Raw genomic sequence first — 17,339 nt, forward strand, 5'->3', positions numbered from 1 at the left:
CGAGGCTAAAGTTGCCCGGCCGGCTAGCCGGCCGCTCCCCCTATATATAAAAAATATAAATTTTCGCAACGGATTTACATGATTCACGAAAATACTTTAGACGGAAAAAAACACGGAAATCCGCGGATCCGCGGAAGATTCTCATCCCTGTGTTGCGTCACGCTGACGTCACATTGTCTATCCAGCCAGAAGCGGGACAATGCCACTCAAATGATACTTGCTCTTGAAGCACTGTCTTGTCGTGATTTTTGTTGTTTTATTGTGTTTTCGTGTTACAGTGTATCGTAAGACGAAAGCCACCTGCCCGGAAGTGACGCATTAACGCCAACCAATCTGCGGCACAAACACAAGAAACAAGCAGAAGTCCCGCCCTCGCTTTTCGTCTCTTTCGGTCCGTCGGTCCGTCCGTGTTCGTCGGCTGTTTTTGTTGTGTTGTTGGGCTTCATCTACCTGCTGGAGGTAAGCGCGCTTCCTCTCGGGCTGCTTCGGTCTGGATAGGTAGAGAACCTCGCCTTGCGCTGGGCGGGAGCACGGAGGGAGCAATCGGTTCACCAGAGGGGCGGTGCGTGGCCAACAAAACGCTGCGCAGCAGAATAAACCTTCACGTCGTCGTCCGTTGGGCAAACTTGGATTTTCTATAGACTTTCCGGTCACTTGGTGGGTGCGTTTTGAGCCGTCGTGACCGAAGAGCGAAAAAGAAAGGTCAACGTAGACGAGGAGGGACGGGGCAGCGAACCCTGCATCCGCCGCCACAGATTAAATATCAGAGCAGCGCAAACGTTGACACGGTTCCTTATCTTAGGTTATTTTAGTTTATCTTAGCTTTGCTTTATTCGTTTTACTGTAGTCTAGTTAAGCAAGAAACAAGTTAAACACGTATACGTCACTTTCAGTCTTCGCTATGTCCGTTTGCGTGTGTCGATTGAATGTCGTCTTCTCGGGCAACACGTTGATCTCAGTATTTTTATTTTGGCTCTCATCTGCTCTCATCCAATTTGTGCTTATGTTGGCTTGGCCCTCACATTGGCTGGCGTTTTTCGATGTGTGCCCCGACATTGGCTTATGACCAGCCTGTCGCCGTTAGCACACATCGATCGAATTTTTTGCCAGTCAAATGTTGTCCCGCGTGAGGATGCCTCAGCCCAATGTGTCAGCGCGTGCTCTTCGCACGGCGGCTTGATGTGGTTTCCATAGCAACATGGACACGGAGTTGTTTATGGAGTGTGAAGAGGAGGAGCTGGAACCGTGGCAGCAGGTGGACGACGGCGTGGACGAAGACAACGACAACGTGGGCGCTTGTGAGCCAGGTAGGGAGTAAAAGCCGCGTGCGTGTCTGTGTTTGCAATCGTTCGCAATTGCGGACTTTGACCGCACCACAAATGCCCGTCGACTGTGCGAACGAGTAAAAAGATTTCAAAGGCAGCGAGTGCATTTGAAATCATTTGCCTTTCCCTCTCAAAACGTGGCGGCTTTGACAGCCTTGCGTTGCAAATATGTGCTTAACAGGACTCATTAGATTTTAAAAAATCATGCAAACGCTGACCCTTAGCTACAACTTTCCTCTGTCACGAAGAGCAGGTCATGCTGCTTTCTGCACATCCGCTGAAGCTTTTACCTTCTGCGCACCGTCGTGACGTTGTAACATAACACGTCATTGTGTCTGTGATCGCATCGAATGTAGTCAGAGCGCCGTCTAGCGGACAATCAGCACAGGTACATCATTCTGATGACACCAACCAACACTTGTTAAATGAGAAAGAAAGAATGTATTTGACTTTGGCCGGCAAAGTCGGGGCAGAGTGTGGTTCTTCTGAAGAGGGCTAATAATGGCCTGTGGCACGCGAGTGGTGAGGACTTTGCTTTTCTGCCTCAGCTTCTTTGTCGCCCTCATCACTGAAGTCAATGGCGCCGCCTCTTCCATCATCCTGTGCCGCCGCCCCTGTGTTGCTTCACAGGCCCTTCTTCCTGACGCAGACCAGCGGCGGGGCACACCTCCTCCTCAGTGCCCAGGTACACCCGCATGCATCTTCATCTGTGCCAGGGCCGGAACGGTTCGCTCAGGTTACGCGGTTTTGTGGTCTGGTTTTTGCTCTGCTTCGGTACTTGTTGAAGTTAAACGTGAAAGTGTACATTGATAGTATTATTATTTTTTAACCGACGCATATTGAACAGAAATGGTTTAATTCATATTATCTGGTCTTTTTTTTTTTAAAAACTTTTCTCCCATATGTGTGTATGTATGTGTATATATGTGTGTATATATATATATATATATATATCGTATTTTCCGGACTATAAGTCGCTCCAGAGTACAAGTCGCACCAGCCATAAAATGCCCCAAAAAGTGAGAAAACCCCATATATAAGTCGCTCCGGAGTATAAGTCGCATTTTGGGGGCAATTTATTCGACAAAATCCCACACCAAAAACAGTCATGAATGAGCAACAACAGGCTAAACGATAGGTATGCTAACGTGACAAACACAAACAAAGAGCTGAGAACGGGCCTGACGTAACATATAGAGTGATTAAGGACAACTATTACATGAATAACATGTTTATAAAACCATCGGTGTCACTCCAATTCATTAAATAGCAACAACAGGCTAAACGATAGGTATGCTAACGTGACAAACACAAACAAAGAGCTGAGAACGGGCCTGACGTAACATATAGAGTGATTAAGGACAACTATTACATGAATAACATGTTTATAAAACCATCAGTGTCACTCCAATTCATTAAATCCATCGATCGTTCTTTGTCAACAATGGGTGCGCGCGGCTGAGGGCGCTTGCACTTCAAAATATTCCACAGGCTCATATAACGATAGATAAACTATATTTCAAATAACTATAGTATAAGCCAATAATATTATCAAACCATCCGTGCACTTTAAATCCATTAAATCTATCGATCAAATTCCTCGTCCTTTGTCAACATCGCCGCGCGTGCGCCCTGACGTCAGCCTCGTCTTTATTCCACAGATCTAATATATAACTATATTGTAGCATTAACAAAGTACAAGGATAGACGTGGGTTTGGTAAACGACTCTTTATTAAACAAACTTCCAAGCGTGTGGCGGCGTGGACTTCCAGACACGAGAGCTCCATGGCATAGGACCGGCATAGTGTTGAATAAATGATAAATAAACAAATAATAATAAATAATAATAATAATAAATATAAGAGGAGCAAAAATGGAGCAAGTGTACATACGGCAGACAGTGGACTTGGATATGGTGCTTTAAAGTCTTGGTTGCTTTATTTGATGTTTTCTCTATTTTTTATGTTTTGAATATGTTCAAGATAAAGATATAAAAGCATGTGAAGTGATCAACTATACTAAAAATAACATGGGAAGTGGTCAACTATACTTGTAAGTGATGTCTTAATGATCAAGTAAAAATTTGTGGAAAAAAACATATATAAGTCGCTCCTGAGTATAAGTCACCCCCCCACCCAAACTATGAAAAAAGCCGCAACTTATAGTCCGGAAATTACGGTATAATATATGTATATATATATATATATATATATATATATATATATATATATATATATATATATATATATATATATATATATATATATATATATATATGTATATATATATATATACATATATATGTATATATATATATACCTATATATATATATATGCATATATATAGGTATATATATGTATTTGTACTGCCCATGTTGAATACATTGTCCCGCTTTACAAGGAGCCTTGTAAATCGGAATCAGAATGAATGTGAATGAAAATGCTTCATGGGAACACCTGACGGCAGCGCGTAAACACAAGTGACCCACCTTTGGGTTTTACCTGACCTTTTATGACACGTCTGGTCCGGCGCTCCCCCACCCGCTCTCGTCTGCACGCTTACTCAAACACTTAGAACCTTGTTTGAGATGCATCCCTAAAAAATCATCAGGCTTGCCACCAGGATCTTGAAAGGGGCTCTTAGCAACCAAACTTGGGCATCCCTTTCTAAAGTAATCTCTTTTTGGGGGGGTTACATCACATTTTAGCTTTATAAGACCAGGCTTTCACACTCAAGCACAAGTCACCATTTTGTGTGTGCACGTGTACTGTTCTGGCTCAGGCGTTGCCGTTGCCATCACCCGGACCGTCGCGGATTGTCAACCTGCTGCAGAAGCCGTGTAGGTGCCGCCGCTCTCGTCATGCTCAACCGTCCAAAGCTGAGTTGACATTTTGCACTGACCGTCTGCGCAGCCCCCGGGGTACAGCTTGCCCTGGGCGCGTCCTCTAGCTTACCCGCCGGGCACACCCTCTTGGGACCTCCCCCCCAGCTGGGTCATCACGCCAGCAGGGGGCACCAAGGTCAGTGGCCTTACTGCGCACTCGTTGATTAAGCCTTTTTGTTTTGGTGCCCATTGTTTTCTTGGGGTTAAGCCTCCAACTTGTGGGCAGCATCACTTTTTTGACGGCTAAGTGGCTCAAGTTAGTTTTTGTGACACGTCGCACTGTCACGTCGACGCACAATTTGTTCACATTACGTTCAATTGTTGACTGTTAGGTCAGATTTGGTGACCCGTCGCACTCTTGCGGCGAAGGACAATTTGTTCGTATTGCGTTCAATTGTTGGCTGTTTGCTTCAGACAGCATTCAATCGGAAAGTTAGACTTTTTCTTATCGTGCTAAAAATCGCATTTTCTTTTTTGTTGTCAGAAAGAAGAAGCGCATTTCTTATCATAGATCTCCTGTACCAAAATGACTTTACATGATGCTAAATTTGTCTTTGAGTAAAATAGAAAGCGGAGAACCCCATCCACACGTTGAGTTCAAGTGCTAATGTTAGCCTTTTTTCATCTTGCTTTTCATTGCTGCGATCGCAGCGTCAGGTGACCCAGCGGCTCCCAGCTCGTCGTCCTCCTCCAGCATGATGCCGACCAAGGTGGTCCTCAGCGTGGACGAGTTCTACTACGGGATGATTGGCGGGGAGCAGCCTTTGAGGAAGAAGTACCGCCAGGCGTTGGACACCTTCGACTGCAGTGTTTGTCAGCGCGCATTTAGCGACAACCTCAGGTGTGCCTCTCGGGGGCTGCTTGACGAGGGAGGGCCACCCGCTGAGGAAAATGTTGCTGGTGCAGGTTGGTGCAGCACACGCTTCAGCACTCGCCGCTCGTCCGAGGAGGCGACGACCGGAAGATGTGCGCCTTCTGCTTCCGCCAGTTTTCCAGCGGCGCTCATCTTCAAGGCCACCGCGAGCGGGTTCACGGCCCCGCCCCCTCTTCCTGTAAGTTAACGCGTGGTGTCGATGCCGGCCATCTTGACGCCACGGCGGGTCTCCGCAGGTACGTGTCGCATCTGCGAGTGGGCCTTTGATGATGAGCCAGCCTTCCTCAACCACATGAAGACCAACCATAAACCAGGAGAAATGCCCTATGTCTGTCAGGTGGGCGCGCCTTCTTGGTTGCCGCTTCCGTTCGGGTGTGCAGTTAGCATGGCGGAAACCCACGCACCCATGTGTGAGTGCGGTTGGTTACTAGCATGTGTGAAGGGAAGCCCAGAAGAAGAAGCAGGATGGGAGGGAGGCCACCATCCATCAGTGCCCGCTTGCGGCATCCTGATGAATTGTGGCTTGTGTTCAGGTGTGCTTCTACCGCTCATCCTTCTACTCGGACGTCCTGCAGCACTTTGCGAGCTTCCACAGAAATTCGCGCTACCTGCTCTGCATCTTCTGCCTTAAAGTCAGCAGGAATGTGGCCAGCTATCAGAAGCATGTCCTGCACCACCAGGTACACACACACTCACTCACACACACATGCACAATCTTGTGCAGAGCACCACTCGCGGCCTCCATCCCAACACTTTCTTTGTGGTTCTTTGTGTGCCAGGCGGGCCAGGCCTTCCACTGCAGCAGATGTCGCCTGCAGTTTGCCTTCCTGGCAGACAAAAAGCGCCACAAGCTGGAGCGCCACCGCAGCGTGCGCAGGCCCGCCAAGCTGGAGGGGCTCCCGCTGGGTTCAAAGGTGAGCTACCCAGAGCTCCCCGGCGAGTCCTTGTTGTTGATGTTGATATCACCACCCGCCCAGGTGACCATTCGCATGTACGGCAAGAAAAGGATTCCCGCCGCATCGGTCGGAGGCGGGGCCCAGCTCCTGCGGGATCCCTCCTGCCTCATCCAGCCCATCAAGATCAAGACGGAGCAGCAGAGCGCCTCCGGCCTTGGGGACTCCCCACTGGCCAATCCCCCCCCTTCCCCCTTCGGGCGGCCGCATGTCGGCAGGTAAGCTAAAAAGGAAAACTAGATTGGGTTCATCAGGACAAAGTGCATCCATTTGTGGAGGCGGCCATACTTGCCGTGGGGAAGGGGAGGGGGAATGGCGAGCCGGTGCGCAGAGGCAGGTGTCTTGGCTTGGGCGCCTCCTCGATTCAACGCGGCATTTTCTCTGTGGGATTCTGACCAATCGCTCTTGCCATTTTCCAGCGTCGATACTGACGGGAGGTAGAAATAAAGCCAAGTCAATCAGAAATGAAAAAAAAGTCCTTCCAATTGATCTCCAGGGTTAACCATTTAACGTCAATGGCTCTACTTTTTGAGAACAAGGCTCTCCATAACGATGGCTAACAACCCAGGTTCAATTTAATCCCGCACACAAAGAATTTAGGTTGAGATGAATAGCTTCAACGTACTTACCTTAGAAAGGACACCGCCATACAACGATGTGAGTTTTTGGGCACATTGCGAAGGATAACGTCCACGGGAAAAACGGTAATGGGTAAGGCACGGCTTGCTAACCACAAGTAGGCACAGACCCCTTTTTCAATGCCAAAATGTAAATTTGGAGGAATACATTTAAATTTGCCTTGTCTTGTTTGCCGTACGATTTGTCGTTGACCTTGCCCAAACAAAGGTCAGGTCCTCACTTGATCCGAAATGCAAACGCCAGGTCCACAGCAGCCAATGGACAAGCTTACCATAAAAAGTAGCCCCACCCCCCACCTCATATGTTCCTTCCCGGTGAAGCTTCCCTGTGATTGACACATTGAAAGCTCTGTGAAATTCATGGAAAAATGACAAAGTCTTTGGCATGGAAACGGCTTTTCACACAAACAGTTTGCGAGGCTCATTTGAGCATTGGCCAGGGTTGACTTGGAAATGCGGCTATCAAAAACCAAACGGCGAGCGATTGGACTTTGTCTATGTGACGATAATCACAATTGAGAGCGAGTTTTGCTTGCCTGAGGAGGACGGCAACAGCGACTCTGATGCCGAGGCGCCACATCCCTCGCTCTCCAAGGCAGAAGCAGCCCACCTTTGCCCTGACGAGTAAGTGCTTTCTTATCCTTTGAATCTGAGCTTTGCTTTTTTGGGCCATGAATTGGCTCCCACTCAGTAAAGCTTGCATACCTGTGAGAAGAATTTCATGTTATCGGCAAAGAAAGGATTGCCACTTTTGAAAATGACATTTCTTTCATCGCCCCAGTCATAGGAATGTCAAGATTCAGAAGAGGACCGCGTCAAATTCATCCATCCATCCATCTATCCATCTTCTTCTGCTTATCCGGGGTCGGGTCGCGGGGGCAGCAGCTTCAGGAGAGACTCCCAGACTTCCCTCTCCCCAGCCACTTCATCCAGCTCATCCCGGGGGATCCCAAGGCGTTCCCAGGCCAGCTGATCGACATAGTCTCTCCAGTGCGTCCTGGGTCGTCCCCAGGGTCTCCTAGCGGTGGGACATGCCCGGAACACCTCCCCAGGGAGGCGTCCAGGAGACATCCTGATGCGATGTATCCGGGATCTCGTTCTTTCGGTCACGACCCATAGCTCGTGACCATAGGTGAGGGTAAGAGCGTAAATCGACCGGTAAATTGAGAGCTTTGCCTTTTGGCTGAGCTCTCTCTTTACCACGACGGACCGGTACAGAGTCCGCATTACTGCCGACGCTGCACCGATCCGCCTGTCGATCTCGCGCTCCATCCTCCCCTCCCTCGTGAACAAGACCCCAAAATACTTGAACTCTTCCACTGCGCCTAGAAATTCTGTCCATAAAAATTATGAACAGAATTGGTGACAAAGGGCAGCCTTGGCGGAGTCTAACCCTCACTGGGAACGAATCCGATTTACTGCCGGAAATGCGGACCAAACTCTGGCATATATAAAGGGTGATAAAGGGACCGAATCGCCCTTATCAGTTGGCTCGGCACCCCGTACTCCCGAAGCACCCTCCACAGAAGCTCCCGAGGGATACGGTCGAACGCCTTCTCCAAGTCCACAAAACACATGTGGACTGGTTGGGCGAACTCCCATGCACCCTCAAGGATCCTGCTGAGGGTGTAGAGCTGGTCCACTGTTCCACGGCCAGGACGAAAGCCACACTGCTCCTCCTGAATCCGAGGTTCGACCTCCCGACGGACCCTCCTCTCCAGCACCCCTGAATAGACCTTACCAGGGAGGCTGAGGAGTGTGATTCCTCTGTAATTGGAACACACCCTCCGGTCCCCCTTCTTAAAGAGGGGAACCACCACCCCAGTCTGCCAATCCAGAGGTACTGTCCCCAATGTCCAGGCAATGTTGTAGAGGCGTGTCAGCCATGATAGCCTCACAACATCCAGAGCCCTTAAGAACTCCGGGCGGATCTCATCCACCCCCGGGGCCTTGCCACCGAGGAGTTTTTTAACTACCTCCGTGACTTCGACCCCAGAGATTGGAGAGTCCGCCTCAGAGTCCCCAGGCCCCGCTTCCACAATGGAAGGCATGTAGGTGGAATTGAGGAGGTCTTCAAAGTATTCTCCCCACCGACTCACGACGTCCCGAGTTGAGGTCAGCAGCACGCCATCCCCACTGTAAACAGTGTTGACGTTGCACTGCTTCCCCCTCCTGAGACGCCGGATGGTGGACCAGAATTTCCTCGAAGCCGTCCGTTCTCCATGGCCTCACCAAATTCCTTCCACGCCCGGGTTTTTGCCTCAGCAACCGCCGAAGCCGCGTTCCGCTTGGCCATCCGGTACCTGTCAGCTGCCTCCTGAGTCTCGCAGGCCAAAACGGCCCGATAGGAGTCCTTCTTCAGCTTGACGGCATCCCTTACCGCCGGTGTCCACCAGCGGGTTCGGGGATTGCCGCCACGACAGGCACCAACGACCTTACGGCCACAGGTCCGGTCGGCCGCCTCAACAATGGAGGCGCGGAACATGGTCCACTCGGACTCAATGTCCCCCTCCTCCCCCGGACGTGGGAAAAGCTCTGCCGGAGGTGGGAGTTGAAGCGCTTCCTGACAGGGGATTCTGCCAGACGTTCCCAGCAGAGAGCGTTTGGGTCTGCCAGGTCGGACCGGCATCTTCCCCCACCATCGGACCCAATCCACCACCAGGTGGTGATCAGTTGACAGCTCCGCCCCTCTCTTCACCCGAGTGTCCAAAACATGCGGCCGCAAATCCGATGACACGACTACAAAGTTGATCATCGAACTGCGGCCTAGGGTGTCCTGGTGCCAAGTGCGCACATGAACATCCTTATGTTTGAACATGGTGTTCGTTATAGAAAATCCGTGTCGAGCACAGAAGTCCAATAATAGAACACCGCTCGGGTTCAGATCGGGGGGCCGTTCCTCCCAATCACGCCCTTCCAGGTCTCACTGTCATTGCCCACGTGAGCATTGAAGTCACCCAGTAGAACGATGGAGTCCCCAGAAGGAGCGCTCTCCAGCACTTCCTCCAGGGACTCCAAGAAGGGTGGGTACTCTGAGCTGCCGTTTGGTGCATAGACACAAACAACAGTCAGGACCCGTCCCCCCACCCGAAGGCGGAGGGAGGCTACCCTCTCGTTCACCGGGGTGAACCCCCAGTGTGCAGGCACCCAGCCGGGGGGCAATAAGTATACCCACACCTGCTCGAGGCCTCTCACCGTGGGCAACTCCAGAGTGGAAGAGAGTCCAGCCCCTCTCGAGAGGGCTTGTACCGGAACCCAAACTGTGCGTGGAGGCAAGTCCGACTATGTCTAGTCGGAACTTTTCTGCCTTGCACACCAGCTCGGGCTCCTTTCCAGCCAAAGAGGTGACATTCCATGTCCCAAGAGCCAGCTTCTGCAACTGGGGATCAGACTGCCAAGGTCCCTGCCTTTGGCCGCCGCCCAGCTCACACTGCACCCGACCCCTTTGCCCCCCCCACAGGTGGTGAGCCCATGGGAAGGGGGACCCACGTTTCCTTTTCGGGCTGTGTCCGGCCGGGCCCCATGGGCGAAGGCCCGGCCACCAGACGCTCGCCTTCGAGCACCGCCTCCGGGTTTGGCTCCAGAGGGGGGCCCCGGTGACCCGCGTCCGGGTGAGGGAAAACAAAATCCATTTATGTTATTCATCATAAGGGCCTTGTGTGAGCCGTGCTTTGTCTGGCCCCTCACCTAGGACCCTTTTGCCATGGGTGACCCTACCAGGGGCATGAAGCCCCCGACAACATGGCTCCTAGGATCATAGGGGCACACAAACCCCTCCACCACGATAAGGTGACAACTCATGGAGGGGACCGCGTCAAATTGGAAGGAGCAAAAACAATTTAACGTGCGAAGGATACAAACTGTTTGCAGGCACTTTTGATAGTAAGAGGCACTCGTCCACAGCCAGAGGATCGCTGCTATCGGCACTTCCGATCTGGACAAGGACCTGCTGGAGCAGCTTTACAACTGGGCTCAGGTCAAGCCGAGCACCAACCAAGTGCAGGTGCTTTTCGATGACCTGCTCCAAAGGAAGAGCATGGCGTGCGGCACGATCAGTGCAAATCAAACGGAAAGGAAGAGCGGGCCGTGCGGCACCATCGGTGCAAACCAAACAGAAAGGAAGAGCGGGGCGTGCAGCACCATCGGCGCAAACCAAATGGACTTTTCCAAAAGCAACAGCAGCCCCGAGGAGTGTCTGATCTGATGGCTGAGAAGCGACTTGCTTGTCTTTACCCATTGGAGAGATTCCAGGGATTTTTTTTAATGCCCAAGATGGCCGCTGGACATCCCTGTGCCGTCAGCGGCAAAATAATACAACAGGTGTGTATTGTAGCCATTTGGCATTGCAGCCATTTGTGCGCTGGGTCTATCTTTATGTAACCCTCACCCCAACCCCTCTCTCAGCTGACTTGATGTAGCCAGTGCCCTGATAGGATGACACGAAGAAGTGGCACAAGAGGTTTTTTCACTTCATGGTTATTGCCGTGGTGAATGCCTTCGTCCAGCAGAAGGGCAAAGGGGAGAGCTTTTCTCCGGATGTCGGCCTGGATGGCATCGCACGACCGAACCCATCGAGGTTCAGGCTCTGCCGTGCCAAAGCGCCCATCGAGTGCGCCGCGCTTGGCTCTGCTTCTTGCGCACCAGGGACTGCGATAGTGACTGGCATGGTGACAACAATTTGTAAGTGTGGGAAATACCCATGTGTGTTTTGTTTCCATAAAGCCATTACCCCAAAAGACTCGTGCGTCTATGCTTCTGCTTTCAGTCATACGTACTTGGAGTGAATAGATAGTCTTGAGTCTAAGTTTCACCTTTGTGTGTTGAAGCGTTCCAGAATAGCAGCAGCCTTTTTCCCCTAGCAAGGTATGCAACCACGCTGGGCCGAACGGCGACCACGCTTGCGGACCTCTCCTCGGGCAAAACCTGAGTTAAATGCTCATTTGGTCTCATGGCATTGTCAAAATTAGACCACGCATTCATTTTCCCGGCACTCTCTCTTTTGTGTATTCCTCAGTGCCAGTCGCACTTGAACAGATTGTGACTCTTCTGCCTGTAAGTTCCTTTTGCGCATGTTCAGGGCGATGTGGTTTGCTCCTTGCTCAATCTTGGGGCCACCGTTTGGCTACTGTCGAAGTCCGAGCGGTTTGGCTCGTGTTGTGTCACGTGAGCGCAGGCGTCATGTTCCCCCATAATGACTGACACGCATACAGCAAATGGATGCCGTCAAATTTTGTCAAAACAATGAAATGTTCTTCGTTTCAAGTCCCTAATAAAAAAAGGATTTTTTTGGATTGTATTGTTGCTATTTGAGGGCATTTCAATGGGAACAAAGTAGCGCTGCCAGCGCATTTTTATGTTTGCCGGTTGATTGTTGTCCAGTTGATGTAATTTGACTGAAGCGTGTGCTCAAAGCAAGCGTCTGCTTTTTGGTTGTCAGGTTGTGGTGTTTGGAGTGCGGCGGCGACGTGCGTGACATGGCTGCCCACTACCCCACGCACGTGCGCTGCCTGCTGTGCGCCTTTGGCAGCTGCTGCTCTCGCGCATACGCAGGCCACATGATCCAGTAAGACGGGAAGGGCGGGGAAGCAGTGGGGCTCGTGATCGATTGTTGCCATCTCATTGCAGCCACCACGTGCCGCGCTCCAAAGACCACCGTCTCCCTCCGCATCAACACCCGCCCCCTTGGTCAGCCGCCGTCGCGTCCTCCATCCTCGAGCGGCTGCTGACAAAGGCCTGCTTATGTTTCAGTCCTTTCTTCTTGACATGTTGCCACTGTGACTTTGCGTCGGTGTCCGGGGACGAGATGGCCGAACACCTGCTGGCCAACCCAGAGCATGGTGGTGCCATCTGCCGCCCCAGAGGTGAGCATTTAGTGCAGGCTTCCTAACGCCTCGAGCGGCGGCTTCAAGCAAAGGCATCAAGTGTTTGCCATGCCCTCCCTTGCTGTTGTACAAACAAAAGTCAAGAAATACAACGTGCTCAACATGACGATTCAGAAAGTAACTCACTTGTCACAAAATATATTTTTTTAATGTTAGTCAAAATGAAACGACAAATCAAATTGGCGTCACCTTGGTGCGTAAATGAAGCATTATGACGGGAAAGCAGACAGAATATTGCTGTCTCATTATTTTGGCTTTCCCAGATGACATGGCACCAGAGTAGAAGGACAAGAGTAGATTTTAAAATGTTCCCTCCTGTGAACTTTGCTCAAGCTTGGAGCTGTTTGTCGTCTGCAGTGTACGTGGAGCCAGATATCCAGCTGCATTGGGACCGAGAGCCTCCACACCAGCTCGAGAGCGACCAGATGCCATGCCAGCTCGAGAGCGACGAGCCGCTTGGCCACCAGGACTGGAGGCTGTCCGACAGCTGGACGCGCCCCGAGGACGACATGGACGCAGAGATCAGAATCTCGCCCTTCACACAGCCCTGCGGGCCTCGCCAGCCGGCGCTGAGGAACGGCGACGCTGTGGACTTCTTCAACCTGCTGTTCCCTGCAGCGCTGGTGGAACTGATCGCTGCAGAGACCAACGCCCACGCCAAGACCTGCTGCTACCTGGACTCGGGCTGCCGGGACTGGGTTCCGGTCACCCCGCGAGAAGTCAAAGGTTTCCTGGGTCTGTGCATCCTGATGGGCTTGCACAACCTCCCGGAGCCATCTCAGTACTGGTCTTGGAACCAACGTGATGGCCCCACCTTCCAGCGCACCATGAGCCTGGAGCGCTTCAAGCAAGTGGCCTCCAACATCCGCATGGGAAGCTTCAGCACCGCCAAGTTGTCACGTGGCCACCAAGCCCACGACCCGCTGCGCGTCTTCAGGCGCATGCTGGACATTCTGAGCAGCGCCATGTGGGATGCCTACCGGCCCAACTGCTGCCTGAGCATGGACAAAGCTCTGCTCCCCGCTCTGGAGGGAGATCCGCCAATGGGGAGCTTGCAGGGCCAGCCTCAGTTGTGGCTGTTGTGTGACTCCAAGTCCGGCTACTGCCACCGCTTCTTCATCCAGAGTGGCCAGGAGGTGGCCCCCGCTTCTTCATCCAGAGCGGCCAGGAGGGGGCAGGGCGTGGTGCAGGAGCTGGTCAAGGGTCTGGAGAACAAGCACCACCACATTTACTTGGCCAAGTCGCTCATGTCTGTGCCTCTGGTGCAGCAGCTTCTGGACCAGGGCATCTATGCCTCCAGCTCCTTCCCGCCTCGCAGTCCCATCCTGCCGGCAGCGCTGTGGGAGGACGGCCGACTGGACAAGCCCGGGGACTTCTTGCAGAGGCGCTTGGGTCCCCTGCTGGCCACACGCTGGAAGGACACCAAGGAGATGGGCTGCCTGTCCAGCAACGCCCGCGCGGGGGAAGCGGACACAGTGTGGAGGCGCTCGCAGAGCAAGATGGGTAGCCTGGATCCCATCAGGCGGCCCATGGCCTTCCGACTCCTGCAAGAGAACATGCGAGGGGTAGACATCTGCAAGCAGCTCCTGGCCTGTAACCCGCTGGGTGGAATACTGCAGGACCGCCATTGGCGCGCTCTCTTCTGGTTCTTGGTCAACCTGAGTGTGGTCAACGCCTTCATCGTCCTGCGCGAGAGCCGCAAGGAGAACCCGCCGGCCTGGGTGCGAGACGGGCTCTTCACGCAGGTCAACTTCCGCAAGCGTCTGGGCATCCAGCTGGCCGAGTGCGCCCGCCAGCCCTCGCATGGGAGCACACGGGGGGCGGAGAGGGGCGACCGGAGGGTCCGACACCGCATGGACCGGATCACTGGCTTGTCCGGGAGCTGCCGACACTGCGGTGAGACCATGGATACCGGCACCTGGGGCTGTGTGGTGTGCGGGGCGCGACTGTGCAAAGAGTCGTCATGCTTCTGGGAGTTTCACGGCTTGTCGCCTCTCAACAAAGGTGGGTGGGGCTCATCCGAAGGTTTCTGTGCCGATGCCCGCCCTTCGCGGCTAAAAGCCGCCTTTGTTGTCCGCAGGCCTGACGGAAGTGGGATTCCTCGAAGGCAGCCATAGGTAATCGCAGCCCGCTGTTAAGCCGCCTCCACACAATCATTTTGTCATCAGTCATCTTATTAACTGTGACTGTGTTTTTGTCAAGTCGCTTCTTTCTGTTGTTGGGTGTCCTGCTCTTTCAAAGCAAATACATGTATGCCCAGACAGGCTCACATGAATACACTGCACTCGAGTCAGATTGAGGCAGCGGAAAATTGAATCATCTTGGGTGTCTGACGGGTGCGTCGGTTTTGTGTGACAGTGACGAGGCGGAATCCGACAGAGTCCAAGATCATCTGGCCCCCCTGGAAGACTTCTCTGAAGACGAGGCCGCCGACAGCCCCAAGCAAAGGCCACCTCTAAAAGAGGAGGGTACTTCTCCGCCTCCCTCGCCTCATCCGGCAGACATCAGCAGCCAAACGGAGCCAGCAGACTTCCTGTCAACCCACCAACTGAGAGTGGCGCTGCTGGCTCTGTGCGGCGGCCTACACCAGGCGTCCGCCATCTTTTCCATTGAGCCGTGCCTCATCCGGGTCTGGCTGAAGGAGGCCAGGAAACACCTCAAGCAAAAGAACCGGGACAGAGACGAGATGCAGGTCCAGGGGGACGGCGAGGCCCATCTGGTGGCCTGGGTGCTGAGCCAGCGTGAGCAGCAGCTTCCTGTCAGCGAGAGCATCTTCTTCCACAAAGCAGCCACACTCAACAAGAACGGCGCCTTGGGCGACACCTTCCGCATGTCCTACGACTGGGCCGTGCTCTTCATGCTCCGCCACCAGCTGGGCCCGACGCCCGCTGGCAGCAAGCGAGCCTATCGGTTGCCGCTTCCCCTGCAGGCTCGTGTCCAGTCCTTCAAGGAGTTCACCCACAGAGCCATCTTGGCCAACCGGCTTCCTCAAAGTTCGGTCGGCGTGATGGACGAGCTATGCTTCTTTGTGGACACTGGAAGCGTTCAGCACCGCGCTGAGGCTTTGCAGTTCACGGGCTCGGTGCCGCTGGTCACCGTGTGTCTGTCGGCACTGGCTGACGGAACCATGCTGCCTGCTTTGGTGCTGACCGACAGACGGCCAGCCAGCGAGCCACTGCCGGACTTTGTGCTTCTCCAAGTCACTTCACAGAACCCAACCGCGCGGGAGGCCTTCAAGCTCTGGATTCAACGAATTTGGCTGCCATATCTTTCTGGGCCAGTTTGCCACAGGAAGTCCATGTTGGTATTGGACCAGCATCAAGACCACGTGGGAGACCTTTCTCTCGGCAACCTGAGCAACTGGGGCACTCTTCCGGCCGTCATCCCCGAAGGATGTTCCTTCCTCCTGCAGCCTCTGGACCTCTGTGTCAAACCGGCTCTGCAGCGCTTCCTCCGAGCACGGTGGGACAAGTTCAGTGCTGGCGGCCAGGAGGAGCCCGAAGAGGCGGCGGCGCCAAGAAAACTGCAAGACACTGCCGCTCAAATGCTGATCCGCTGGACGGCCGAAGCCTTGACGTACCTGAAAGACCTCCGGCAGCCATGGCGGACCTCTTTTGAGATTACGGGAATCCTGCCAAGGACAGACCGGGAAGGTCCCAACCGAAAGGCAGAGTGGCAGAACCTCCTGAAGAATCTTGAAAATATACTGCTGCCTTCTGAAGACAGTTTGGACCTACTGCTAGTGGAGGATGAAGAGGACTCTGATGACGACCAGATGTCCGCAGAGGAGGAGGACCCTCAGGAGCAAGACAAACCCGGGGCACACACTGAAATTAAGCTGCAAGAGGAAAGGGACGAGAACAGAAACACAGAACTCCAGGAGGAAGAAGAGCAACAAGTGGACACCAACAGAAACTGGGAAGAGAACAAAGAGGCAAATGGTCCAGAGCCAATGGAAAACACCAAAATGGTCCAAGGAAAACAGCTTGAGATAATGGAAGAGGACAGCGAAGAAGAAGCAAAAGAAGAGAAGGAGCAGGAGAACGAGGATAGGAAGGCCACCAAGGAGAGCAGGGAGACCAGAATCATGATCGGAGAGGAAGTTGGGGATGAATGGAAGATAACCATGAAGACGAGGACGGAGATCAGGACAGAGACAGCTCGGAGCAACCAAGACGAGCCCCAACTAATGGACCTGAGCTAAAAGTCCTTCCAGATATTTAGAGGACCCAATATGGCTGGCGTCGGACAATGATGCGGCATTGTCCATTGCGATTTTCAACTTGTGCTCACCTCCAAAGCTAGGTGCTAGCAGCTAGCCCCCCAAGCTGGCTGCTAGCGTCCAGCCCCCCCAAGCTAGCTGCTCGCGTCCAGCCTCCAAAGTGAGCTCAGCCACTCCAGAGCAGCTGGCCAATTGGAATGCAAAACTGATTGTGACTGAATGTTGGCATTGACTTGTTGCTATATGCTAGCACTAACCACAGCATGTAGCCTGCATTCCACAGCGATTGGAATGAGAAGCTCCTCATACATTATGTTGTCCTTTTCTTTGCTTCAGTCTGTCTCTTCTGTCCTGTCTGTGGCTTCGTCCCAAGCCACATGTTTCTGCTGGGAAAGCTGAAAGTCATTTTCCAATTTTTTCAATATAAAAGTATTTTTATTGTCAACTGGGGCTTTTATTGTGTAGGATTTAAACAGAAGATAACTTCAAATGGAAAACAAGTTGTCCACGATTGGAGTGGATTTTGCCTGGCTCACTTTGGAGGTGATGGCCCTGTTCG

General features: G+C 52.7%; 1 protein-coding gene across 4 annotated transcripts; it reads left to right on the top strand.

Moving 5' to 3' along the window:
• Positions 1 to 229: 229 nt before the first annotated feature.
• On the top strand, positions 230 to 17,225 carry pogzb (pogo transposable element derived with ZNF domain b). 4 transcript variants are annotated; one of them, XM_088387988.1, is made up of 17 exons: positions 233 to 459; positions 1,195 to 1,307; positions 1,874 to 2,010; positions 4,109 to 4,166; positions 4,240 to 4,347; positions 4,863 to 5,052; positions 5,118 to 5,263; positions 5,322 to 5,422; positions 5,619 to 5,765; positions 5,865 to 5,999; positions 6,063 to 6,256; positions 12,114 to 12,239; positions 12,302 to 12,361; positions 12,425 to 12,537; positions 12,916 to 14,562; positions 14,639 to 14,675; positions 14,917 to 17,225. In XM_088387988.1, the coding sequence occupies exons 2-17, from the start codon at positions 1,199 to 1,201 to the stop codon at positions 16,760 to 16,762; spliced, it is 5,154 nt and encodes a 1,717-aa protein (XP_088244114.1). In that variant the 5' UTR covers positions 233 to 459; positions 1,195 to 1,198; the 3' UTR covers positions 16,763 to 17,225. The 4 variants fall into 4 exon arrangements, with proteins under 4 accessions (XP_088244113.1, XP_088244111.1, XP_088244114.1 ...); XM_088387987.1 differs by having other exon boundaries at positions 230 to 459; positions 1,111 to 1,307; positions 12,302 to 12,537; XM_088387985.1 differs by having other exon boundaries at positions 231 to 459; positions 12,302 to 12,537.
• Positions 17,226 to 17,339: the final 114 nt, after the last annotated feature.

This window comes from Syngnathus floridae, chromosome 10 (assembly GCF_059516105.1).
Source record: "Syngnathus floridae isolate MCC-2025c chromosome 10, RoL_Sflo_1.0, whole genome shotgun sequence".
Classification (NCBI taxonomy): Eukaryota; Metazoa; Chordata; class Actinopteri; order Syngnathiformes; family Syngnathidae; genus Syngnathus; species Syngnathus floridae.